Source organism: Phoenix dactylifera, chromosome 18 (assembly GCF_009389715.1).
Source record: "Phoenix dactylifera cultivar Barhee BC4 chromosome 18, palm_55x_up_171113_PBpolish2nd_filt_p, whole genome shotgun sequence".
NCBI classification, from domain to species: domain Eukaryota; kingdom Viridiplantae; phylum Streptophyta; class Magnoliopsida; order Arecales; family Arecaceae; genus Phoenix; species Phoenix dactylifera.
This window is the reverse complement of record NC_052409.1, coordinates 3,760,697-3,787,221: the sequence shown is the minus strand read 5'-3', so window position 1 is coordinate 3,787,221 and position 26,525 is coordinate 3,760,697. Positions and strand designations below refer to the sequence as shown.

General features: G+C 38.2%; 3 protein-coding genes across 9 annotated transcripts; 1 reads left to right on the top strand and 2 right to left on the bottom strand.

Annotated features, from left to right (window-relative positions):
* Window positions 1-2,366: 2,366 nt before the first annotated feature.
* LOC103722276 (cytochrome c1-2, heme protein, mitochondrial) lies at window positions 2,367-11,556 on the bottom strand. Its single transcript, XM_008812771.4, is given in 9 exon segments — window positions 2,367-2,765; window positions 2,876-2,941; window positions 3,051-3,167; window positions 7,059-7,130; window positions 7,224-7,270; window positions 7,273-7,502; window positions 7,795-8,012; window positions 10,902-10,971; window positions 11,326-11,556. Coding segments are annotated over 9 exon segments (1,167 nt in total). The 5' UTR covers window position 11,556; the 3' UTR covers window positions 2,367-2,648.
* A 1,184-nt stretch (window positions 11,557-12,740) lies between these two features.
* On the top strand, window positions 12,741-14,700 carry LOC103722287 (pentatricopeptide repeat-containing protein At4g33170). The gene has a single exon (XM_008812785.4). It carries the CDS (start codon window positions 12,864-12,866, stop codon window positions 14,673-14,675), a length of 1,812 nt encoding a protein of 603 aa, XP_008811007.1. The 5' UTR covers window positions 12,741-12,863; the 3' UTR covers window positions 14,676-14,700.
* A 2,776-nt stretch (window positions 14,701-17,476) lies between these two features.
* Window positions 17,477-26,218, bottom strand: LOC103722292 (cytochrome c1-2, heme protein, mitochondrial). 7 transcript variants are annotated; one of them, XM_008812805.4, is made up of 8 exons: window positions 26,058-26,218; window positions 25,663-25,727; window positions 22,559-22,776; window positions 21,989-22,268; window positions 21,824-21,895; window positions 18,121-18,237; window positions 17,953-18,018; window positions 17,477-17,862 (listed from the first exon to the last, which is right to left on the bottom strand). In XM_008812805.4, the coding sequence occupies exons 2-8, from the start codon at window positions 25,720-25,722 to the stop codon at window positions 17,746-17,748; spliced, it is 930 nt and encodes a 309-aa protein (XP_008811027.2). In that variant the 5' UTR covers window positions 25,723-25,727; window positions 26,058-26,218; the 3' UTR covers window positions 17,477-17,745. The 7 variants fall into 7 exon arrangements, with proteins under 7 accessions (XP_008811027.2, XP_008811044.2, XP_008811019.2 ...); XM_008812822.4 differs by having other exon boundaries at window positions 25,663-25,732; window positions 26,058-26,217; XM_008812797.3 differs by having other exon boundaries at window positions 25,663-25,732; window positions 25,827-26,210.
* Window positions 26,219-26,525: the final 307 nt, after the last annotated feature.

The following is a 26,525-nucleotide window of genomic DNA, read 5'->3' as shown; positions in this document are numbered from 1 at the left end:
TAATCTTATCATTGCCCATGTTAACCAGACGACAGAAGTTGAGACGAACCTCTCCTTCTAATTTGTTCACCTACCATTCTGTAATCCATAGATGGCTGGTGAGTGACGTGCAAAAAAACATCTCTAGTAGTTCAAACATGAAATGGAAATGATCCACATACTTTTTTTTTTTTTTTTTGCTAAACAAAAAGGGTAGGAGGGAGGAAGGGACAAGCCCACCCCGCGTAGCAGCCCCTACTGGGCCCCTGCCCCCGTCAGGAGAATGTTCGATGTGGGCAGAAATGGCAGTGTGTTGGGCACCCCGACCAGTTTTACGCATGCCTTCCCCACCCATGGGCCCAGCTCAGCTACCTCTCTGGGCTCTGGCTCGAGTCCCAAGTGTGAGTACGTCACACCTGGCACCACCCCGGCTACTAGCGGTCCAAGAGCGATCCTATGCCTCATGTCCAAGCAGTGGCCGAAGCCACATTTTAATCGTCGCCGCAGCGACTCGAACTTGGGACCATGAGGTTAGAATCTCCGCCCAGTACCATTAGGCTACCACCTTGGTGGCTGATCCACATACTTCAGGAGGCAATCGAACTAAACTACAAAAAGAAAGCAATATTATTATAATATTTGTGTTTTTTTAGCTTGTATGGTCTTTTAGAGAATGTTCTCCAGGGATATCATAGAAAGGTGGCAATGATCAAATATGTTTTTTTTCTTGGTAATTACAGATTCTCGATTCAAATAATAGGTGATATATCTTAAAATATTAAAATTTAGATAATTATAGTGCGGATGGATCTCCCTCTATTTTTCTCCAAAAAAAATCAAACATATTTTGTAACAGAAAAAAAAAAAAAGTTTATGCTAACATTGCTTAATTACCATTTGTTTCCCTTCCAATCTTAACATAATTATAACAATAAAAGAAATAGATTTACAGTGCTAACACTGCTTAACTTCTGGGTACCTTGAACCCTATAGTATAGCTTATAGCAATAGGAGAACAGACTTGGTCCTATCCCAATGACTTCTGCTGCTACTCCACTGGATTCAAAAGAGTTCAAATGATTAATCCCCATTTACGGGGAGCGTTCAGTCCATGATACTAAAATTTTCGGTCTTCACCTAATAAAAAAAAGCACCCACCTTGGGGCCAGCTTGTCCTACACTCAAAGCTTTATCAACAACAATGGGAGGTGGATAAATTTTTAATTAACAGCAAGACATGGGTCAAGTGGATGGCCCCACGAAATCGCATTGATGTGAAGTAGATTCCACCAGGGCAATTGCTGCACGTTACTCCATGATCACTATTAAATTACCAGCCTCTAAAAATATGAAGAATAAAAATTTCCTCGAGGCTAAATGACAAGTGAAAAGATAAATGAAAAGGAGCAGCCTTCTGGATTCATATCCATGGTTGTAATGCTAGCCATTTAATGATGTCCTGAGTATTTATTATGGCATTAACACGCATTTGGATTATTTTTATGGGGGTGGTTTTGTTTCCCACAAATTATTCCATGTAAAGCCAACCATGCATTATTAAAGTTGGATTGCTTTATAAACTATGCATTATGATATGTCCTTAGCGTCATTCCCGGGCGATCGATTTGAATAATTATTTTGCACTTGAATTATTTTATTAGATTTGGATCGTAGAGGTTTCTTAAATTCCAATCATGGAAGATTAGGAGATAATAAAAAATAAAGAAGGTGAAGCGTGGAAAAGTTGATTGTCAAGGCATCATCATCTCCATCGTCACCCTTGAGAAAGTAGATGAAGCGGACATGAAAGTTAAGTTGATAGATATGCTTGTTTTTGTATCCAAGAAACAGAGTAATGTATGTCAGATGGAGACAATGGGGTCGGTATCCATCGATTGAAAGATCAAGGGAATTGAGTAATATAGCAATTAAGATGCCATGTTTCTGTCAGAATAGTTATCTTACGTCTATTTGATCATCCATAAACGAACAAAGGATTGATTGCTAAATAATCTGCGACACTGACAGCCACATTATACTGCACCACTCCTACCAGAAAAAATTTTTACCTGGCAACGAGAAATGGTAGATATAAACTGTTTCTCTCCATGAAAGATTTGATGGCCTTCACTACATCGACAAGCAAACTTAGGAGCATGCCCTTGGAATGTTGCGGAAAGAACAAGCAAAGGACTTCGTAAGCTTCTTCAATTCATCTGAGACAATCTCAATACTGCCATAACGTCTATTGCTATTGCATCTTAAATATATTCATTTTTGTTCCGTTCTTTATATTTTTGCCATACGCTCACCTCAGCAATTCCCCTGCCTATGTTCTTGGAGATTCCTTATCACCCAAAATTCTCAAACACGCAACATCACAAAAATTTTTCTGTTCCCACAATGGGACAACAAAATTTCTCAAAAATTTCAAATCTTCGGTTGAAGGCTGTGACTAGCCTTGACAAAAGTCAAAATTGTAAAGTTAAAACGAAACAAGATATCAAGTGCTCTATGTTTGGTTCTCCCAACTTGAAGAACCCGAGTAGAACAAATGGAAAGAGAATTGCTTATGATGGGATCCGATCCCAATGGCAATTGTACATTGCCCAAACTGATTATTGTCATTTCTCCCACAAAAAATGATAATCTTAACAAGACCCAGGAGCTCAGTTGACAACATCAAGGACCAGTTTGCGTGACTTGAGAACAGACCACCTCAAACGCCGGTAGTAAGCAGCTTGGAGTAGAGCAAGTGACAGTAGAAAAATCCATTTGAATCCCATCTACCAAAAACAGAAAACAATGCATTAAGAACTCAAAACTTAATGGAGTAGATATGGGTGAAAATTAAGAATTGAGGACAAGCATATAATTGGACAAAATTCAAGCTTACCAGTTTCCTCTCTTCCATCTCAGGCTCTGCTGCCCATGATAAAAATGTGACGACATCCTTGCCCATCTGTAGTAACAGTTAACAGCAAATTGCCCGGCGTTTATCATTGCAACTTAACATAAACTACCAGAAAGATAATAGATGAAAGACAGATAGGAATTTTAGAAAAGAATACCTGGGCTTCAGTTGCAGGTGTGCCATCTTCATACTCGACAGCTCCATCAATAAGCATTTTGGGCATAGCTATTGCACCACCAGGAAAGTATGGGTTATAATGTAAACCCTCTCGAATCTGTGTTTCCAATTAAGAGATAACCCACAGGTCAAATAACAAAGTATGCATTCTTGGAAATTCAAAAGGCAATCTGGCAAAAAAGAAAGCAACAAACATCATGGTTGATCACATAATTTACACAACATACTGTACACAGCAAAAATATTACATTAGCTTTCTCCATGAGTATCGACAAGTAGTTGTTAAGATCAGGATTGTATCATAAATGATATAGGGGTTGATGATCAGATCACAAATCTTAAGATTCTTTCTGATTTCTGTTAAACAGAAAAAATAGGGTTCAAACAACATGAAGGTAAGAAGAATAATATTAAACTGTGATTCAAACAGACCATGAGAATGATAGCATCGTATGAGCACATAAAAAAGTTACTGTTTGACAATCACAGGCTCATAAATATGATGCCCAAGAAACACTACGCTTGATTAATTAATAGTTTTATTTCACCATATATGTCCCCAAAATGTCTTATTTTGAGTTATTTTCAAAAAATGTAAATAAACATCGCCTTATTGAACTTAATTCACATTTGAAATTTGAGGGAAGAGATTTAGAAAGAATTTAATTATTAAGAATGGGTAGAAGGGATTACTCTAGGTCGTAGTTCCGAAACAACTAAATATTTTTACACTTGATAGTTGAAAATTTAAAGGAGATTGCCGATTTGATGTTTTGGAAGTTTATCAATGATAAATTGGTCATTGTAAAGTTAAAAAAAATAATTTATCTTAAAAGATGGATACCCTGATAGCTTTAGAATGCAAAAACATAACCTAGATCTGGAAATTATCATCCAAAGTATCATATGATCCAAGATCTGGATTGTAGCCTATGATCCAAATCTGAATCTTCCATACTGATCCTGATCCAGAAATATGATCTGTATTGTTGTAGGCCATTTTGAGATGGACCATTTGATCCGGATTGTGGATCGTAAGATCCTAACGATAACAGTGCACTTTTCCTGTCATAGTGTTCTTGCACATGGTTTATGTAGGCATGGCATCATATAAACTGTTTGGTGTATGTGTGCATGTGCATGGCCTTTTTTTTGGTGTTGGTTTGGAGAAGAGTGGGAGGAGGGGGGGGGGGGGGGGGGGGTGTTGCATTTAGAGGCAGTCTCAATCACAAACCTCTAGGAAAGGAGTATCCCTATCCCAACTAGCCGCAGTATACAGACCTTCCATGATTGCTCATTGTGCTTTCATTTAGAAGAATTATTGCTAAAGTCCATTGATTGCCAGACCAACCCGAACCGAGCAGTTCGGCCTAAACCAAACCAAATCGATGCCAAGTCGTACCGGTTCATCCATATCACTCGATTCACGTATAATCTTTCCCCTCACCGCCGCAATGCAACGATTTGAGAGCCTTCGAGGCTCTCTCCTTCACTCTCACTCTCTCTTTCTCCACTAGAAGATCCTCCCTCTTCGACCGACTCCCTCACCGATAAGTCTCTCTCTCACACATACACCCTCTCTCTATCGGACAACGCAACCGCCGAGTTCAAGGTAACCCTCTTCGACGTGAAACGCTCACTAGTAACCCACTTTGATGTGAAACCCTTATCAGTAAGCCTTTGAGACTCTCTCCTTATCTCTCTCTCTCTCTCCACCGAATGATCCCTTCTTTTCAATGTGAAGCCCTCACTAGTAAGCCTCCCCACTCTCCTCTCTCTCACCACCGAACGATCCCCCCTTTTCAACGTGAAACCCTCACCAGTAAGCCTCCCCCCTCTCCTCTCTCTCTCCCCCCCTTCCTCCCTCTCTTCCTCTCCCTTTCCCTCCCTCCCTCTTCCTCTTTCTCCTTCAACCTCTCTCCCTCCTTGTTTTGGTATGCTCTGGGAGAGCACTATATAGATCCGCATCGTACTGAACCAGTCGCTGGCCGGTATATGCTTCAGTACCAATTCGGTGAACCTTGATGAAGACGCCTCATAAAGATAAATGCTTTAAGGTCATTGCAGATATTTAACCTCTACATAAGACAAGTTGTGCACTTGTGCTAAAAACAGAGTATTGCTTCAAAACTGAGGTTTGAGACTCAGGAACCAGCACAGATTGTTTTTGATTATAATTTACCTAGGAACAGATTTTTGAAAAATCTACTCTATTTATGGTCTACCTACAGGCATGTGGCAAAGCATACATCATTTAGTTCCATGTCCATCAATCATGAGTTCCTGTCTGATTGCTGAGGATTCCATTACAGTGTGAGGAATATTCAAGCTACTAGGCATACCACAAGACAGAGACTGGCACAAACAAATTCCACATGTCAAACAAAATGCAGATCCTGGAGTTCAAACTTGAAATGCATGAAATGAGGTTTTGCATATTGACAAATATGGGGAGCCTTCTCCTTAATAAAGTGGACTTATCTGAGTTTCGGTATAAATCTGTGGCTGCTGCTGATGAAAGTGGTGCATCTAGGTTGAGAAAAATCCAAAAAGGAGGGACTAAAGATCTCATTTGCTTAAGCAAGTATTCACCACGTATGGTTCCCCAAACAAGGAGTTTGAACAATTGGAAGGATGCGAAGTATCCCATAACAAAACCTATCCCCATTTGGAAGATGTAATGAAAAATGTCTTTAGAAAATGGAATTGTGCGCAGAAGTGCTTCTTACAAAGTCAATTACTTTGCAGGCAGGTATGTCATGAGGTATTCGTTGATAAGAAGAAAATCTAAGTACAAAGCAAAGCAGCAACAAATTTTCCAAAACAAAACCATTAGATAAAAGGAAATAAACAAAAAGGATCGGGCAGTTTCAAAATGATCCAAGACCTCTCTCTTCTGAAGACATGGCTAAGGTTTGAAGTGGTAAAGAAACATTGATGAAACCTTGATTTTGTTTAATCTTTTATTAATTAAAATAAAGACCAATTATTGCTGGTTAATTAAACTATTGATAGGCGATATAAACAAATTCAGAATCTAGGATTATGTTAATAGGAGACAAAATTTTCTAAGCAGCAGAGATTTAGGAAAAAAATTCAGAAGAATGCCAGGGATTCGGAAATAAAAGAATAGTGAAAGACATCATAATAATTAATTTTTCCAATGGAATCATCTTAACGAATAAATCAAATTCCGAAAGTCATCATAATAATTCGAAAAGTACTTGAGAAAAGTGCATTTTGCTTGCAAAAATCACCAGAAAATCATAATTCATCAAGCTAGTGACGATAAAAACTACTGGAATAATCTTGATGAATAAATAAAATTCCAAAAGTCATCATAATAATTCAAAAAGTACTTGAGAAAAGTGTGATTTGTTTGTAAAAAACACCAGAAAATTATAATTCATCAAGCCAATGTACCAGTCTTGCCCAAATTTTTGACAGGTTACATCAACTTCCATTTTAGAAAGCAACAAACCAAGCTCGGATACATGCGAGCAACCCCACAGTAGTGCTTACACTAACACAAGTGCGTGCACGCGCGCGCGCACGGTAACACATGCACATAATACAGACTACTGAAATGTTAAACATATATGGAAAGGAAGGAGACAGGCAAATAAAAATGTGCACAATATGCGTAATCTCAATAAAATAGTATGTGAAATATCTTCTTGAGGATTAGAGCAAGGAACTCTACATATTGCAAGTTCAGTAGGGTAACAACTTAAAAGATTTAACGAGCATGCAAAGCATGACTGCTCAATACATGAGAGCCCTTATGAAAAACGACATAAGTAGATCATCAAACAAATCACAAAGGTTGATCACATTTTATCATGCCACACACATATTTGTTTACCTATCATAAGTTTTCCATGTAATACAAGGCTTGTATAATGTAGAAAAAGCTGCACAAAGCAACTGCAAAATATAAACTTAAGAACATAAGTATAGTAATATAACTCGATAAACAAAAAATTACCGAAATACCAGCAGGAGGGTCACGATAGCCAGTAAGAAGGGCAAACACGTAGTTCTGGCCATTGTGTCGTGCCTGGAGAGAGAGAGATAGGGGGCAAAAAATGGATGTTGGTTGCACGCAAGACAAAAGATACAGGTGATCAGAATTCACTCTTCGTGGGATTACCTTGGTGATCAGGCTTAGGTCTGGCGGATATGCCCCACCATTTGCAACCTAGCTGCTTGTTCATTCGTATATGGCTGGGGAAAGCGATCACTTAGTTTACCTGGACGAGTAAACATCTCGCCTTCATCATTAGGACCATCAACCACCTCAATTTCAGCAGCCATAGCCTTTGTCTCTTCTTCAGTGTAAGCCACACCAACAAGATCTCGATATGAAATCAGAGACATTGAATGACAAGAAGCACAAACTTGTTGATAAACTTGGTGACCACGCCGGATTCTGCTCACATCATTATATAGTTTTTGTTATTAAGAAAATGCTAAAAACTAGGATCTTATAAGGAAGCGTATGCCCTCGTAGGCTACAAACTATTACACTATCTTCTATCCATTCTTAAGGAGCTTGTTAAAAACTTGGAATAATGTTAGACCAATGAATTTCCTCGACAATTAAAATATAACCAGTCTCCTCCAGTAAATAATAAATCGGACTTATAATTTCAAAGAAAGTGATTTATATGGAACAATGACAGTTCAAGGAAACATGTGAATAAATGTAGTGATACTCTTACGATGCATGATCATAGGAACTAAGAATTCCTTTGTGAGGCCAAGGATAGCTGGGGGAAGAAAGGCCATGCTCTGCTTCATCAGCAGATGCTATGGTAGCAAAGCTTAAAATGCCAGAAACACCAGCTCCAAGCACCGCTAATGCCCTTAGTGACTTCATGCCAGCAGACTCAATAGCATCTTCTTGCTGCAACCGAAATGATGAAAGCAGAGGTGGAGCCTGCTTGGAAATATGGCAAACGTCAGCCATAAACAATGAAATTTTTCACATTAAGAAGTGATGAAACAAATAGGGAACCACCACTGTATATCAAAACATATATTAAAAATAAGAAGATCCAAACACAACAAATTCTACTGCCGAACAAACTATATATATCATCTTCCACTCTACAAAATCTTTCATTTCTCAGTTTACAAAGAGTCAATTGTATAAAGCCTTAAATATCAATTTTCTGGCATGCAGATCCTCTCATAAGATATGAAGCATGGACACTTCCTTAGAAGCTAGAGTTTATCTGATAATGATACATCTTGGATATGGTCCAATATGTGTCAGATGCTTTGGTAAGCATCCACCCATTCTTTAAAAAAGTATAGTACTAGTCTACTAGATATAGCGATGATATGATCTGAATACTTCTCTCATACATCACAGATAGTTTTAGGGGCTGTCAACATACAGGTCATGTTGGGTTGAGTAGCTTCAACACCAAATCTGCAAAATCTCAAGGTAAAAAAAATGCCCTTTGCCTTTCATCGTTAGGCACCATAACTGAGAAAGAAAGAGAGCCTACTAAAAGAGTGGAGCAGATCTAGAGCTCCATAATGTTTTCTAAACTAAAACAAAATTAATGCTTGTCATATAAAATATAGTAGATAAATGTGACAAAATTATATATTTATGCATGACGATTATATCCATATCTCCCTTTCTTCAGATTCGCCATATTAGCATCACCATATTGTGACATATTGTTGTGTCTTATCTGTTTCCATGCTCCAATGCTCTCAACCTAATTGATTAGCCACTTGCATGCTGGCCTCTTTATATGGGGAAAGTAACATCGTCATCCATCAGTCCTTGGTATTGTCAATAGCTCTATTATATCCACTCCAAATTACCTCTTCATCTTTCTTCCCAAAAGTTGACATAAATTGACTTCCCCAATTATCTGGAGAGAGATTTTTGCAATATTCATTCGACATAGTTCTTTTTACTATGAGTTTAGGCTTTAGATTGGAAATGTATTAGAATATGTCCAAACCACAATACCCTAAAAGATTCCACAATAGCATTGGTCATGTTCCACAAGTATTATCATTAGAAAGTTGTTCACATTATATTTTAAGGATAATTTCCACTGTTCCTTCTTTCACCTTTGTGGGATTTAGGGTCCATTTCAAATTGGAAAAACAGTGCAGACAGCACTAACACATTCGCTTAACGTAAATTTTAGCGCTCTGAATTTAGGGAAAGCTTTCCTTAACTTAAACGTTGCGATATACCTACTAACATTCTTGTTCAGGATGCCAACGTGATAATGAAAGCTCCCAGATTCATGTTTTCTTTTTCTACGGCTATGCCCTACACAAAAAAAAGGATTTCGCCCTATCCATTACCATTTTAGGAGAAATACTTGATCTTAATTCGGCGTGAGTAAGAGTCATATGTAAGTTAAGATAGAATCATTGGAGGTATTTATCGATTCATTGGAATTCCTTTTCATTTCTCCTATTAAAACAAGAGTGTACTTGTGCTGCTGCTTCTACATGAGGTCATGCCCTACTTTCCCTTCCCCCTTTTTTTTGCCCTTGCCTCATATAAAATGACTGAAAACGAACTTCCATTTCATTTTTTAGCTCGATCACTTATTGGATATTTCTATCTCTCCCTATTCCATTTATTGTACGACAATCTATAGAGTGAGATCCCTTCTTTCATGCAATCTCTTGCTCTGCTCCTATTTCCTCTTCCTTCTCTTCTTTTTCCACCATTGCTTGCTGTTGGCAGCCAAAGTCCTACCTGCCATTGGGCAATTTTGGGCATGTCTATCAGGCTGTGTGGGCTGCAAACTACCTACAGTGCAAGTTCAAGTGCCAAGTGGAGACTTAGGCATAGAAAAGGGCTCGTTTCAGCTGTGGCATGTCTCTCATCTAATGCATCTCTATCAGCTGGGATTCAATGATGCATCAGAAAGAAGAAACGAAGGTGTACTTTTAAATCGAGATATAGAGGACTTCTTTCCTTGCCACATGTCAGGGAGTATACCCCCGGCGCATTTTTAGTATCACTATGCTTAAACTCTAACAGTCCCATACAGAGTTATGCCCTTAAGATATGATTCAAACTAACTAGTTAAATTCCTATAGATTTAATAGATTTGGAATTGAAGAAAAAAGAGATCAGCCAAGACCTATCATTAACAATTTGCCAAACACATTGACACTAAACTTAAAGAAAATGCAGATTAGAAGCTGGAAGATGCTAAAAACTGCAACTTACAAAAGCACATTTTTTCCTATCAGCCAGCATTTAATGATCTTCTTCAGTAGCATGCAGTCCATTATGTTTCCCTAACTTAATGATTCAAAATCATTGACTAGATAACACACTGTAAGATTTAATTAGCCAACTAACTAAAAGATATGTTTTGGGCACAAAATTTTCCTCGCAGTCAAACATCCTTAAAAAATAAAAGACAAACACCTGTACTTGGTATAAATCTAATACATGATCTGTAATTCATCCAATAGCACTGGCTAGATTGGTCCACTTATGTTTTCAAGATATAGCAGGAAAATAAAATTGGGATGCAGAAAAGGCGAGGAAAATTATATCCAGCATCAATGGCCAAAATTCAATCGAGCCTCATGGAAAAACATGAGAAGGAAAAAAATCATACAAATTCCCTGTTAAAATGCACCCAAAAACTTATTTTGCCCTGACACAGCAAGGAATTTAAACACATTTTCCTCATTAGAACACCTGGCTTCTGCATAACTCAGTTATCCGGCCACCAAGAAAACGCCAAAGATGGACAAATTTTGAATATTTGATTGATAAATATTTAAAAAAGGACCCGCACAGACAGAGAGATATACTTACTGGTGATTGGAATTGAAATCTCTTCCTCAGAAACTGGCTAAAGCCTCTCCCAGCAGCCATCGAATCTATTCTTTACCAGAAAGATTCAAAATTTCAGACCAAGATGAAAAGAAAAGGAGATTTGAAGACTCATAACGATCTATTGGCAAATAATACAGAGTTACTTCACATGCGTCATTAATACCGGAAGGTCAAACTCCGTACAAATCCAAATATAATACCAGGAACAACAAGATCTGGAGGGACTTTGGAAAGTGTTGGTAAGACAAAGAAGGCCGAGGGACGGAGGTCGAGGGGATCTCGCCGGTTAGGGTTAGGGCATCGAAGGAAGAGACAGTGCTGCCAGGTAGGATTAGGGCTCGGGGTGAAGAGACGTCGGGTCTCGAGATATGGGAGAGAGAGGGGAGGAGGGGTTGAAGCGTACCGGTGATCGGAGCGCTGGTGGCGGATATCGGAGCTCCGGAAGCTGAGATCGAATCGACGGAATGGGAGAAAGGGCGACCCCTCGCCGACGAGAAGGGAGAAGGGATGGGAGAGCCTACGAGCACGATCTGCGTAGTGGAAAGAATAAATGGTGACGCAGGATGCGATGCACGGAAGACGTTGAAACTCGTGTTTATCAGTTGATGGAGGAAGGGACTTGTGGCGGCGCATGGGAGAGTGGCTCGTTTAACACGAATCTCAAAATTTACGTATTAAAATGTTTTTCTCATAAATAACTTTCTAAATATCAAATTTTATATAAATATTTTTTTAAAATTTATATTTACATGTATACCCTCATAAATTACTTGTTTTACTATTCTATTTTTTTATTCTAATTTTTATATAGGTACTTACATCATCTAATACCGTTAAAAAATTAATAGTTTCAAATTAAAATAATTAAAATATTTTTAATAGGTAGATGTGCAAAAAAATATATTTATAAAATGATTGCAATGGAAAACAAAAAACAAATAATTTCAAAATTTTATTTTAATTTTAATTAAAATAAATATGATTTTTGTTAATAGTGTTAAAAGAGCCATTATATTAGGAGTATTTATGCAAAACCTTGAAGAGGGTATTCATACAAATTTGAATTTTTAAAAAATATTCATACAAAAAATTCTATAATATTTTCACAACAAAGGCAGACGGAAAGAAAAAATATTTTACTTTATAAAAATATTACAAAAATGAGGATAGGCTAAGCTTCCTTTACAAATGATTTGGTTCAGCTAAGTCGCATATCAAAATATTTTTTTATCATAAAAAATAATAAAAATAAAAAAAATTAGTAATCTATATATCAGTCTTATTTGGGATTACTCTTGACAGTAGAATTTTTAAAGTTTTTAGGGATACAGCCTTCAAAAAATAGAATTTTTGGAGGTAGAATTTTTATTAAAGCTAGTTTCTATTTGATAACTAAATTTCTAAAATACTATAAAATTTTAATATGTATTTGGTAATTAAAATAAACAAATATTTTTAGTATTGCATAATATAATATAATATTATTTTTTGTATTATATTATTATATATAATGTAATATAATATTAAATATTATAGTATAATAGCATGATATGATATGATGTAGTAATGTATTATTAATAGTATAGTATTAGAATATAATATAATACAATGGTTTAGAATCTAATCTAAATATTATATTATAGTATGGTATAATAATATTATAATATTATTAATATTATTGTATAATGTAATTTTATTATAATGTAATTAGATAATAAAATATAATGTAATGTAATATAATTTAATATATTATCTTTTATATTATTAACGGGGTTATGTAGTCTGCTATCATACGGTTCCTACTTGGTCCATCATGTCCAACCTCCGCGTTGCAAAAAACCAACGGTCATCACTTCAAGGCCCGGGTACCGACTACCGACGGCCTCGTCCTTTTTGGTTTTTTTGCGAGAGACCGCGAAGGATTCCATTCCTCAAAGTCAGATGCCACAATGCCCGCTACTTCTCCCACGTAGTTCCCGGCCTCCATTAACAATTCCAAGAGCTCTTCTTTGCAGGCTTTACACATCAAACCTCTCTCCGGATCAAGAACACGAAGTCGAGCAATACGCCCATCTCCTCCATAGATGTGCCCAAACCTCCAATCTCGAACTCGGCACCGCTATCCATGCTCGCCTCCTCAAGCGCACCCTCCTCGCATCCTCCCTCTTCCTCCAGAACCACCTCCTCAACATGTACTTCAAGAGCACCCGCGACCCCTTTCTACCCCTCCGACTGTTTGATGAAATGCCTCAGAGAAACATCGTCTCGTGGTCCGCCGCCATTGCCGGTCTCGTCCAATGCAACCATCCCCGACGGGCCCTCTCCCTCTTTCATCAGATGCGCCAGGCTGACATGAGGCCCAACGAGTTCACCCTCGTGAGCACGCTCAATGCCAGCTCGCTCTCTGGCAGGCCGGGTCACGCACGACAGATATATGCCCAAGTCATCCGGCTCGGCTTCGAGTCGAATGTGTTCTTGGCGAACGCTTTCCTCACGGCGTTGATCCGAAATGGGAGATTGCCAGAGGCGAAGGAGATGTTTGAGAATTGTCGAGATAAGGATGTGGTTTCTTGGAACTCGATGATCGCGGGCTACTTGCAGTTTTCCTACTCGGAGGTGTGGGGGTTTTGGTGTCGGATGATTGAGGAAGGGGTTAATCCGGATGAATTCTCGTTTAGTAGTGTTCTTACAGGCTTGGCAGCGACTTCGAGCTTGAGGCTCGGTGTGCAAGTCCATGCCCAACTTGTTAAGTATGGTGTTGGAGATGATGCATGCGTAGGGAATTCATTGGTGGACATGTACTTGAAGAACAGAGATTTGGTTGGTGGTTTTAAAGCCTTCAACGATATGCCGGAAAGAGATGTGGTTGCTTGGACCCATATGGCTGCCGGTTGCCTGCACTGTGGAGAACCTGGTAAAGCTCTTGAGATCACATATCAGATGAAGCTGGCGGGCATCAAACCGAATAAATTCACACTATCAACAACATTTACTGCATGTTCTAGCTTGGCTTCTTTGGAAGAAGGGAAGAAGGGACATGGCTTTAGGATTAAGCTAGGAGTCGAAATCGATGAATGTGTTGATAATGCACTTATCGACATGTATGCAAGGTGTGGTTCTATGGATTGTGCATGGGGGGTGTTCCGATCGATGAAGGAGCGGTCTGTTATTACGTGGACCACGATGATCATGGGATTTGCGCAGAATGGACTTGCTAGGGAAGCTCTGGAAGTCTTTGATCAGATGATTTTAGAGCATGTGGAACCAAATTATATTACATTCATTTGTGCTTTATATGCATGCAGTCAAGGAGGGTTTATTGGTGAAGGTTGGAAATACTTCGACTCCATGACATGCGATCATAACATTGACCCCGGTGAAGATCACTATGCATGTATGGTGGATCTCCTTGGAAAAGCAGGGAAAATTGCAGAAGCGGAAGCTTTGATAATGAGCATGCCTTTCCGACCTGGTGTTCTAGTATGGCAGACCTTGCTTGGTGCTTGCCGACTTCATGGTGATGTGGAGACAGGCAAGCGAGCAGCGGAGCAGGCACTTGCTCTGGAAAAGGACCCATCAACTTATGTTTTGCTATCGAACATGTTCGCAAACACAGACAATTGGGATGGGGTAGGAAGGATTCGCGAACTTATGGAAGATAGAGAAGTCAAGAAAGTGCCTGGAACTAGTTGGATCGAGACTGCATATGGTAGTAATTATCCTATACTATCACAATATGGAGCTCGCACGTAGTTCAGAAAATTTTACAAATGCATTCTTCTAAATATCTGATGATTTATCCATCAAATTCAAACATGAATTGTTGGCTTCTTTTTAGAATTGAGGATCCTGAAATTACTCCTAGAAAGCTTTTGATAAGTCTATGAATTCATTAGCAGACATTGCAGAAAACTCTGGATCAGTTATGTACAGAAGAGGCATTAATCACAGGGTAAAGCTGCATGGATCAGATCATGTAATGCGATCCATTATAACATCATCTTATCAAAAAGTATATAGACTTTGCAACTGCATGCAATTTACTTCAAATGGAAGATACAGGCAAAGGATAGTTTTTCCTCTACAAAATATCGAGATAAATGGGAGAAATCGTAGGCACTCTACAAGACTACAATGAGAATTGGGAAATAATTTCCCACTACAGCTTCATAATCCTGTCCTCAGTACTCTGTTGCCTTCCCAGCTGGATGATACAGAGGAAGATGAGTCTTCTATTAAATTACATGTGCTTCCACTAGGATTCAGATTGAAGTGTTGTATGATAGATCTCAATATGTGATTATGATCTTCTTTTTTCACTATTACGTTTCCATCAATCTTATCAAGCTGTATTAAGATTCTTACACAGTAAGGGAGTAAATGAAAGGAATTGAATTGATTTATTCATAAGATCTTCTTTTTGTTGAGTCTTGTGTTCTTTATAATTTTTATGCCTCAATTATATTCTGCTAAGAAATCCTTATCAAAATAAAAAAAAAGATATTCTGCCAATCATTAGTCCTTCAAAGCACAAACATGATGGAAATTTATCTGAACTTTAAAAGAAGTGACCTTAAATCCCGCCCATATAAGCTTTTCAGCAGATGAGGATAATGAATCATTTTAAGTACACTTCAGTTTTATTTAGTCCTACTAGTGAAGAGATGTATGACAAACTGAAACAATTTGTAAGCAACCTCCGAATCCTTCTGTGCATTAAATTCAGACATAATATTGAGACATAACGCATTGATGAATTCCTATTATAGATTCAAAAAGGTCTCTGCTTAGTAAGGCCATGGCATTTCAAATATTTCAAACAATCCAGAGAAAAAAGTGACCATGCAGCAATTCTGGAGTTTATGTTGTACCATCTCATTTGCAAAAATGATACTGTGTATTCCTTCTCATTGACAAACTACAGGAGATAAAAATACACATCCCATCACTTACAGAGAAAAATATGGGCTCAGAAATGAATTTTTGAGGAATAAAATTATATGCATGTTTTATTTATAACGGCTACTATTAACTGTTATAATGAGAAGAGAGAGAGAGAGAGAGAGAGAGAGAGAGAGAGAGAGAGAGAGAGAGAATCTTGGTAAAATCACAATGTTATTTCGTTATGTCAGAATTTACATAGTTTACATTTCCAAACTAATATAAATACGTAAATTTTGAAAATAAATTACTTTTGACTGATTGATAGTAAGATTATCAAATGCTTGTAAAGCATCATCATTCAAATTTGGCATCTTCTATGACTTGAGCTACCAATGCATGAATGATCTCTGTGTCTTCTCATTTTGATTCGAAGATTAGGGTTTTGTTGTGCCCACCAAGTCCACCATGTCCTCCTCCAAAATTTATTGTAGTAACTGTTGGTGACGTATTGGATCAAGAGATAGCCAGGAGACTGGTAGATAAAAGAAAGCCGGCGTGGCCCACTTTTTAATGCATTATGGGGTTGTGCATGGACAACGAGACCTCATGATCTTTCTAACTATGGCTCAAACAAGAAATGGAAATGACCCACACACTTGAAGAGGCATTGGGAGCAGCCATTATTGCAATATTTATGGGTTTTTTTTATAGCTTGGATTGTTTATAAGAGAATCTCTACAAGATTTCACGAATGATCTAAAAATAAATTTAAAAATATATTCTACATGGATATTATAGAAAAGTGCAACGAACAAATATGCCTAAGTTATAAAATGAGATTTGTGCCAGTGTTCTTACCTCTTTACTTAGTACTTACATATACTTGATTCAAATAATAGATGGTATATTTCCAAGGATTGGAATTTCGATAATTATAATGCGGATGGATCTTCTTTTCTTTCCCTATAAAAAATCAAATGTATTTCATAACGAATCATTTTTTTTAAAAAAATGGCATGCCTATGCTAACATTGCTTACCATTTGTTTCCCTTCCAATCTTAACATAATTATAGCAATAAAACAAATAGATTTACAAATGATCAGTTACATTTATTGAGAGACAGTGGGGTTGGTATCCATTTATTGAGAGACCTTGTCCTCTAAAACCACCGGAATTAAGTAATATAGCAATCAAAGATGCCATGAGTCTGTCTAAACGAAGACAAAAATGACAAAAAGAAACTATGAAATCAATGACCATCCATAAAACTGAAGGAAGGATTGATTGCTCAAAAATCTGTGACACCGAAGACAAGCAAAGTTTACTTGGCAACGGGAAACGGTAAAAAGAAATTGTTATCTCTGTGAACGATTTTGACAAGCAAACTTACGAGCATGCCCTTCAGAACATCGCGGAGACCAGGCAATGGACTTCCTAAGCTTTCAGAATTCATCTGAGCCAATTTTAATACTCTCAAACATCTATTGTTATTGCATCCTAAATATGTTCATTTTTCACTCTGTTCTTTATAGTCATGCCATACACTCACATCAACATTCTTATTTTTTTTCCCCCTGTTTATATTCTTGGACCTTCTTTATCACCTAATATCCTGAAACATGCAACATCACAAAAGAAAATTCTGTTCTATAATATTTTCACACAATGTGACAATAAAATTTTGTCAAAATTTCAAATCTTCAGTTGAAGGTTCTGACTAGCCTTGACAAAGTCAAAATTGTAAAGTTCAAAAGAAATAAGATATCAAGTGCTCTGTATGTTTATTTCTCCCAAATTGAATAAAACGAGTAAAACAAAAGGAGAGAGAATTGCTTATGATGGGATATCCCATCCCAATGGCAATTGTACATCACCCAAACCGATTATTGTCATTTCTCCTAGAAAAAACATGATAGTCTTAACAAAGCCCAACGAGCTCAGTTGACAACATCGAGGACCAGTTTGCGTGACTTGAGAACAGACCACCTCAAGCGCCGGTAGTAAGCAGCTTGGAGTAGAGCAAGTGACAGCAGAAAAATCCATTTGAATCCCATCTACCAAAAACAGAAAACAATGCATTAAGAACTCAAACTTAATGGAGTAGATATGGGTGAAGCATATAATTGGACAAAAATCAAGCTTACCAGTTTCCTCTCTTCCATCTCAGGCTCTGCTGCCCATGATAAAAATGTGACGACATCCTTACCCATCTGTAGTAACAGTAACAGTAAATTGCCCGGTATCATTGCAACTTAACATAAACTATCAGAAAGATAATAAATGAAAGACATAAAATTTTTAGAAAAGAATACCTGGGCTTCAGTTGCAGGTGTGCCATCTTCATATTCGATTGCTCCATCTATAAGCATTTGGGGCATAGCTATTGCACCACCAGGAAAGTATGGGTTATAATTTAACCCCTCTCGAATCTGTGTTTCCAATTAAGAGATAACCCAACAGGTCAAATAACAAAGTAGGTGTCAAACAAAAATGGTATGCATACTTCAAAATTCAAAAGGCAATCTGGCAAAAAAGAAAGCAAAAAACGTCATGGCTGGTCACACAATTTGCACAACATACTGTACACAGCAAAAATATTACATTAGCTTTCTCCATGAGTATTGACGAGTATCTGTTAAGATTGGAACCGTATCATAAATTATATAGGGGTTGACGATCAGATTGCAAATCTTAAGATTCTTTCTGATTTCTGTTAAGCACAAAAAATAGGGTTGAAACAACAAGAAGGTAAAACGAATAATTAGATTGTGATTTGAACATACCATGAGAATGATACCATCATATGAGGGCAAAAAAGTTAGTTTCTAACAATCATAAGCTCATAATTATGATGTCCAAGAAACACTATGTGTTTGATTAATTAATAGTCTTATTACACCATATAAGTCCCCAAAATATCTTATTTTGAGTTATTTTCAAAAAAGTGTAGATAAACATAGCCTTATTGAACTTAGTTCTCATTTGAAGTTTGGGGGAAGAGATTTTAGAAGGAATTGAATTTATTAAGAATGGTAGACGAGATAACTCAAAGTCTTAGTTCCAAAACAACTAAATCTTTTTACGCTTGATAGTTGAAAATTTAAAGGAGATTGCCAATTTTATGTTTTGGAAGTTAATCGATGACAAATTGGTCAGGTAAAAGTTAAAAAAATTAATTGATCATACAAGATGGATACCCTGATAGCTTTAGAATGCAAAAACATTCCCTGGATCTGGAAATTACCATCCAAAGTGTTGTACTATTCAAAATCTGGATTGCAGCCTGCAATCCAGATCTCGATCTTGCAATCCATACTGATCCTGATCCAGAAATACGATCTGTATTGTTGTGGGCCATTTTGATATGGACCATTTGATCCAAATTGTGGATTGTTAAATCCTAACAATAAGGGTGCACTCTTCCTGTCATAGTGTTCTTGCACATGGTTTATGTAGGCATGGCAGCTAATTGTGTGTGTGTGCGGGTGTGTGTGTTTTCCTTTTTTTTCTGGGTTGGCGGTTGAGGGGTTGCATTTAGAGACAGTCTCAATCAGAACCTTTAGGAAAGAAGGAGGTGAGGAAAGAAGCCCTTATCCCAACTTGCCACCATCTATAGACTTCCATGATTGCTCATTGTGCTTTCCTTGGAAGAATTATTGCTAAAGAACAACGATTGCCGAACTGGGCGGTTTGGCCCGTATTGAACCGAGCCGACACCAAGTCAGAACAGTTTAGCCATATCACTCACTTCACTTATAACCCTTCCCCCACCACCGCGGTTCGAAGATTCCAGATCCTTCAAGGCAATCTCCTTCATACTCTCTCTACCAGACAATCCCCCCTCTTCGACAGACAGTCTCTTTTTCTCTGTCGAATGATGCGAAGCTGTCGAGTTAGAAGTAACCGCGAAACCCTCATTGATAAGCGTTCGAGGCTCTCTCCTCCGCTTTCTCTCTCGGCTGGATGATCCCCCTTCTTCAACGCAAAGCCCTCACCGATAAGTCCCTCCCTCTCCCTCTCTTCCTCACTCTCCTCCCTATCCCCCTCCCTCCCTGTTTTGATACGCCATCTCTCTCCTTCTCCCTATCTCCCTCTCTCCTAGTTTCGATACACCCTGGAATGGCAATGTACAAATCCATACCATACAAAACTAGTTGCCAGCCGGTATGCACCCCAATACCAGTTCGGCAAACCTTGCTAAAGACACTCCACAAAGATAAATACTTTTAGGTCATTGCAGATATTTAACCCTCTATACAAGACAAGTTGCACTTGTGCTAGATGCAGAGTATTGCCTCAAAACTGAGGTTTGAGACTTGGGAACTAGCATAGATTGTTTTCGATTACACTTTACCTAGGAACAGATTTTCGAAAAATCTACCCTATTTATGGCCTATCTATAGGCATGTGGCAAAACATACACAATCTAGCTCCATGTCCCTCAATCATGAGTTCCTGTCTAATTTCTGAGGACTTCATGATGGAAATGAGCTCTAACATGATATTCAAGCTACTAAGCATACCACAAGACATACACTGAAACAAATTCCACATGTTAAACAAAATGTCGAACCTGGAGTTAAAAACCTTGAAATGCATGCAATGAGGTTTTGCATATTTACAACCATGGGGACCATTCTCCTTAATAAAGTAGATTTATCTAATTAGTTTGGTATAAATGTGCAGCTGCTGCTGATGAAAGTGGTGAATCTAGCATGAGCAAAATCCAAAAAGAAGGAACTGACGATCTCATTTGCTTAAGAAAGTATTCACCAAGTATGGTTCCCCAAACAAGGATTGAACAATTGGAAGGATGTGAACTGTGAAGTATCTATAACAAAACCTATCTCCATTTGGAAAATGTAATGAAAAATGTCTTTAGAAAATGGAATTTGTTGGCAGAAGTGCTTCTTACAAAGTCAATTACTTTGCAAGCAGGTATGTCATGAGGTATTCAGTGATAAAAAGCAAATCTAGGTACAAAGCAAAGAAGAAAAAAAATTTCCAAAAGAAAACCATTAGATAAAAGGAAATAAGCAAAAAGGATCAAGCTGTTTCAACATCATTCAAGACCTCTCTTCAGAAGACATGGCTAAGGTTTCAAGTGGTAAAGAAACATTGATGAAACCTTGATTTTGTTTAATGCTTTATTAATTAAAATAAAGATAAATTATTGCTAGTTAAATAAACTATTAATAGATGACATAATAAACAAATTCAGAATTAGGATTATGTTAACAGGAGCCAAAATTTTCTACGCAGCAGAGATTTAGGAAAAATTCAGAAGAACTTCAGGGATTAGGAAATAAAAGGATAGTGAGATACGATACAAAACTAATGGAATCATCTAGATGAATAAATAAAATTCCAAAACTCATCATAATGATTCGAAAAGTACTTGAGAAAAATGTGATTTGTTTGTAAAAATCACCAGAAAATTATAATTCATCAAGCCAATGTACCATTCTTGCCCAAATTTTTGACAAAACTTCCATTTTAGCAAGCAACTAGACTAGCCTGGATACAAGCAATCAACCCCACTGTAGTGCTTCCACCAACACAAAAGCGCACACTTACACACATAACACATGCACATAATACAGACTACGGAAATGTCAAACTTATATGGAAAGGTAGAGCATAGGCAAATAAATGTGCACAATATGAGCAATCTCAATAAAATAATATGTGAGATATCTTGTTGAGGATTAGAGCCAGGAATTCTATATATTGTAAGTTCAATAGGGTAACAACTCAAAAGATTTAATGAGCGTGCAAAGCATGATTGCTTAGTACATGAGAGCTCTTATGAAACACAACATATGTAGATCATTGAACAAATCACAAAGGTTGATCACATTTTACATGCCACACATATATTTGTTTATCTATCATATATTTACATGTAATACAATGCTTGTATAATGTCAAAAAAGCTTCACAAAGCAATGCAAAACGTAAACTTAAGCATGTACGCATACAAATAACTCCATAAACAAAACAAAAAAAAATTACCGAAACACCAGCAGGAGGGTCGCGGTAGCCAGTGAGAAGGGCAAACACATAGTTCTGCCCATTGTGTCGTGCCTGGAGAGAAAGAAATAGGGAGCAAAAAATGGATGTTAGTTGCACGCAAGACACAAGATACAGGTAATCAGAATTCACTCTTCGTGCGATTACCTTGGTGATCAGGCTTAGGTCTGGTGGATATGCCCCACCATTTGCAAACCTAGCTGCTTGTTCATTTGGATATGGCTGGGGAAAGCGATCACTTAGTTTACCAGGACGAGTAAACATCTCGCCTTCATCGTTAGGACCATCAACCACCTCAATTTCAGCAGCCATAGCCTTTGTCTCTTCTTCAGTGTAAGCCACACCGACAAGATCTCGATATGAAATCAGAGACATTGAATGACAAGAAGCACAAACTTGTTGGTAAACTTGGTGACCACGCCGGATTCTGCTCACATCATTATATAGTTTCTGTTATTAAGAAAATGCTAAAAATAGGATCTTATAAGGAAGCGTATGCCCTCGTAGGCTACAAACTATTACACTATCTTATATTCATTTTTAAGGAGCTTGTTAAAAACTTGGAATAACGTTATAGCAATGAATTTCCCCGACAATTAAAATATAACCAGTCTCCTCCAGTAAATAATAAATCTCACTCATAATTTCAAAGAAAGCAATTTATATGGACAATGATGGTTCAAGGAAACATGTGAATAAATGTGGTGACAGTCTTACGACGCATGATCATAGGAACTAAGAATTCCTTTGTGAGGCCAAGGATAGCTGGGGGAAGGAAGGCCATGCTCTGCTTCATCAGCAGATGCTATGGTAGCAAAGCTTAAAATGCCAGAAACACCAACTCCAAGTACCGCTAATGCCCTTAGTGACTTCATGCCAGCGGACTCAATAGCATCTTCTTGCTGCAACCGAAATGATGAAAGCAGAGGTGGAGCCTGCTTAGACAATATGGCAAACGTCAGCCATAAACAATAAAATTTTTCACATTAAGAAGTGATGAAAACAAATAGGTAATTACCACTGTATATTAAAATATATATTAAACATAAGAAGATCCAAACACAACAAATTCTACTGCCGAACAAATTATATATCATCTTCCACCCTACAGAATCTTTCACTTCTCAGTTTACAAAGAGTCAATTGTAGAAAACTTTAAATAGCAATTTTCCGACACACAGATCCTCTCTTGATACTCTCATGAGGTATGAAGCACTCCCCAGAGGCTCGAGTTTCCCGATAATGATACATCTTGGATATGGTCCAATATGCGTCGAATACTTTGATAAGCATCCATTTATTCTGTAAAAACGAAATAGTACTCGATATAGAGACGACATGATCCGGATACTTCTCCCATACATCACGGATAGTTTTAGGGGCTGTCAACATACAGGCTATGTTGGGTTGAGTAGGCTCAACACCAAATCTGCAAAATCTTAAAGTAAAAAAAAAAGCCATTTGCCTTTCATCGTTGTGCACCATAACTGAGAAACAACGAGAGCCTACTAAAAGAGTGGAGCAAATATAGAACTACATAATGTTTTATAAACTAAAACAAAATTAATGCCTGTCATTTAAAATATAGTTAGTATATGTGAGAAAATTTATTTATTTATGCATCATAATTATATCCATATCTCCCTTTTTTCAAATTTGCCATATTGGCAGGACCATATTGTGACATATTGTTGTTGCTTATCTGTTTCTATGATCTAATGCTTTTAACCAGAGTTAGCGGAACCATCCCAAAGTGGACGGTTTCGGTCATACCGAATCGTCCCAGCAACGGACCGGAACGGTTTCGGCAACAAAAACGAAACTCGTTACCGAAGAAGGAAAATGAGAAAAAAAGAGAGCGAGTAGGGGAGGGAGGGAAAGGGAGAGGAAGAAAGAGAGAGAGAGGTGGAGGCTAGCCAGCGGAGGCCCGCAAGCCACGTGGAGATCGGCGAGCCGCGCGGATGACGCCTCTTCGGGCTCCGCGGCCGGTTCGAAACAGGGGACCTGGCTGCATAGCCTTCCTCCACCTCCTGCCCAGGTCGCCGGTGTCCGCCACCCTCCTCTCTCCCTCCCTCTCTCCCCCTTCTCTCTCTTTTCCTCTCTCCCGGTCGCTTCTAAATTTACTTTAAATTTCAGCCATAAACAACACTAATAACACATTAAAGTAAATTTTAGCACCCTGAATTCAGGAAAAGCTTCCCTTAATTTAGATGTTGCGATTTACCTTCTAGCATACTTGTTTAGAATGCCAACATGACAATGAAAACCTCTAGATTCATGTTTTCTTTTTATACGGCTATGCCCACACAAAGAAATGGATTTTACCCTATCTATTGCCATTTTAGAACAAGCACTTGATCTTAATTCAGCGAAAGAGTCATGTGTAAGTTCTGATAGAATCATTGGAAGTATTTATGGATTCATTGGAATTCCTTTTCATTTCTCCTATTAAAAACAAGAGATATCTTTTGTGCTGCTTCTTCCACATAAGGTTATACCCTATTTCCCCTTTCTTTTTTTTTTCTCCATTGCCTCATATAAAATTACTGAACACGAACTTCCATTTCATTTTTAGCTCGATCACTTATCTGCTTTTTCTATCTCCCCCTATTCCTTTTATTGTACGACAACCTATAGAGGGAGATCCCTTCTTTCGCTCAATCTTTCACTCTGTTCCTATTTCCTCTTCCTTCTATTCGTTTTCCACCATTGCCCGCCGTTGGCAGCTAAAGTCCTACTCGCCATTGGGCAGTTTTAGGCATGTTTATCAGGTTAGGCGGGCTGCAAACTAACTACGGTGCAAGTTCAAGTGCCAAGTGGAGAAGTAGGCATAGGAAAGAGTTCGTTTCAGCTGTAGCATCTCTCTCATCTGATACATCACTATCAGCTGGGATTCGATGATGCATCAGAAGCAAGAAACAAAGGTGTACTTTTAAATCAAAATACAGAGGACTGACTTCCTTGCCTCGCCTCAAGAAGTATACCCCCAGCACACTTTTAGCATCATTGTGCTTAATCTCTCACAGTCCCACAGAGTTATGCCCTTGAGATATGATACAAACGAACTGGTTAAATTCCTATAGCATTAATAGATTTGGTATTGTAGATTGACAGGAAGAAGGAAAAAGAGGTCAGCCAAGACCAACCATTAACAATTTGCCAAACATACTGACACTATAAACTTAAATAAAATGCAAATTAGAAGCTGGAAGGTGATAAAAACTGCAACCTACAAAATCACATTTTTTCCTGTTCAACCAGCATTTAATGATCTTTAGTAGCATGAAGTCCATTAGGTTTCCCTAACTTAATCATACCAAATCATCGACTAGATAGCACACTGCAAGGTTTAATTAGTCAACTAACTAAAAGATATGTTTGGAGCACAAATTTTCCTCGCAGTCATACATCCTTTAAACATAAAAGACAAACACTTAGTACTTGGTATAAATCTAATATATGGTCTGTAACTCATCCACTTATATTGGCTAGATTGGTCCATTTATGTTTTGAAGATAGAGCAGAAAATAAAATTGTGAGAAGACGAGGAAAACCATAACCAACATCAACTGGCATAATTCAATCGAGCCCCATGCAGAAACATGAGAAGGGGAAAAAACAAACAAATTTCCTGTTAAAATGCACTCAATCGCCAAAACCTATTCTGACATGACACAGCAGGGAATCTAAACACACGTTCTTTATTAGAACACCTGGCTTCTGCATCTTAGTTATCAGGCCACTAAGAAAACGCCAAAGAGGGAGAATTTTGAATATTTGATTGATAAATATTTAAAAAGGACCTGTACAGTTGTACTTACCGATGATTGGAATTGTAATCTCTTCCTCAGAAACAGGTTAAAGCCTCTTCCAGCAACCATCGAATCTTCGCTTTACCCAAAAGATTTAAAATTTCAGACCAAAATGAAAAGAAAAGGAGATTTGAAGACTCATAACATTCTATTGGCAAGCAATAGAGATTTACTTCACATGCGTCATTCATAATGGAAGGTCAAACTTTGTACAAATCCAAAAATAGTACAAGGCACGTAAGATCAGAAGGGACTTTGGAAGGTGTTGGCAAAACAGACAAGGCCGAGGGAAGGAAGCAGAAGGGATCTCGCCGGTTAGGGTTGGGGTTAGGGTTTCTGGGGAGGAGAAGAGACGGGGAATCTCGAGATATGGCAGGGAGAGGGGAGAAGGCGTTGGAGCGTACAGGAGGTGATCGGAGCGCCGGTGGCGGATATCGGAGCTCCGAGACTGCGATCGGATCGCCGGAGTGGGAGAAAGGGCGGACCTTCGCCAACGAGGAGAGGGGATGGGAGAGTAGGATTCGGGAGTGCGGTCAGCGGAGTGGAAGGAATAAATCGCGCAGCAGGATGCGATGCACGGAGGACTTTAAAAGTCGGGTTTGGCAGGTGATGGAGAAGAGGAACTTGTGGCCGGCGCATCAGCGCTTGCAAGAGTGGCTCCTTTAACACGAATCTCGAAGTCTAGCACCTCATTGGGAGAGGGTCAATTCCCCAATTATGACTGCTGTGATTCGTGCACGATCATGATTGCTGCCTCATGGGGCTTATCGCATCATCACCGCGCGAATCATAATGGCCTCTTAGTTCATGTACAAAGTGCAAAACATTTTGGCGCTTTTTTTTTTTGAAGAGGCCTTTCCGCTTCAAAGTTG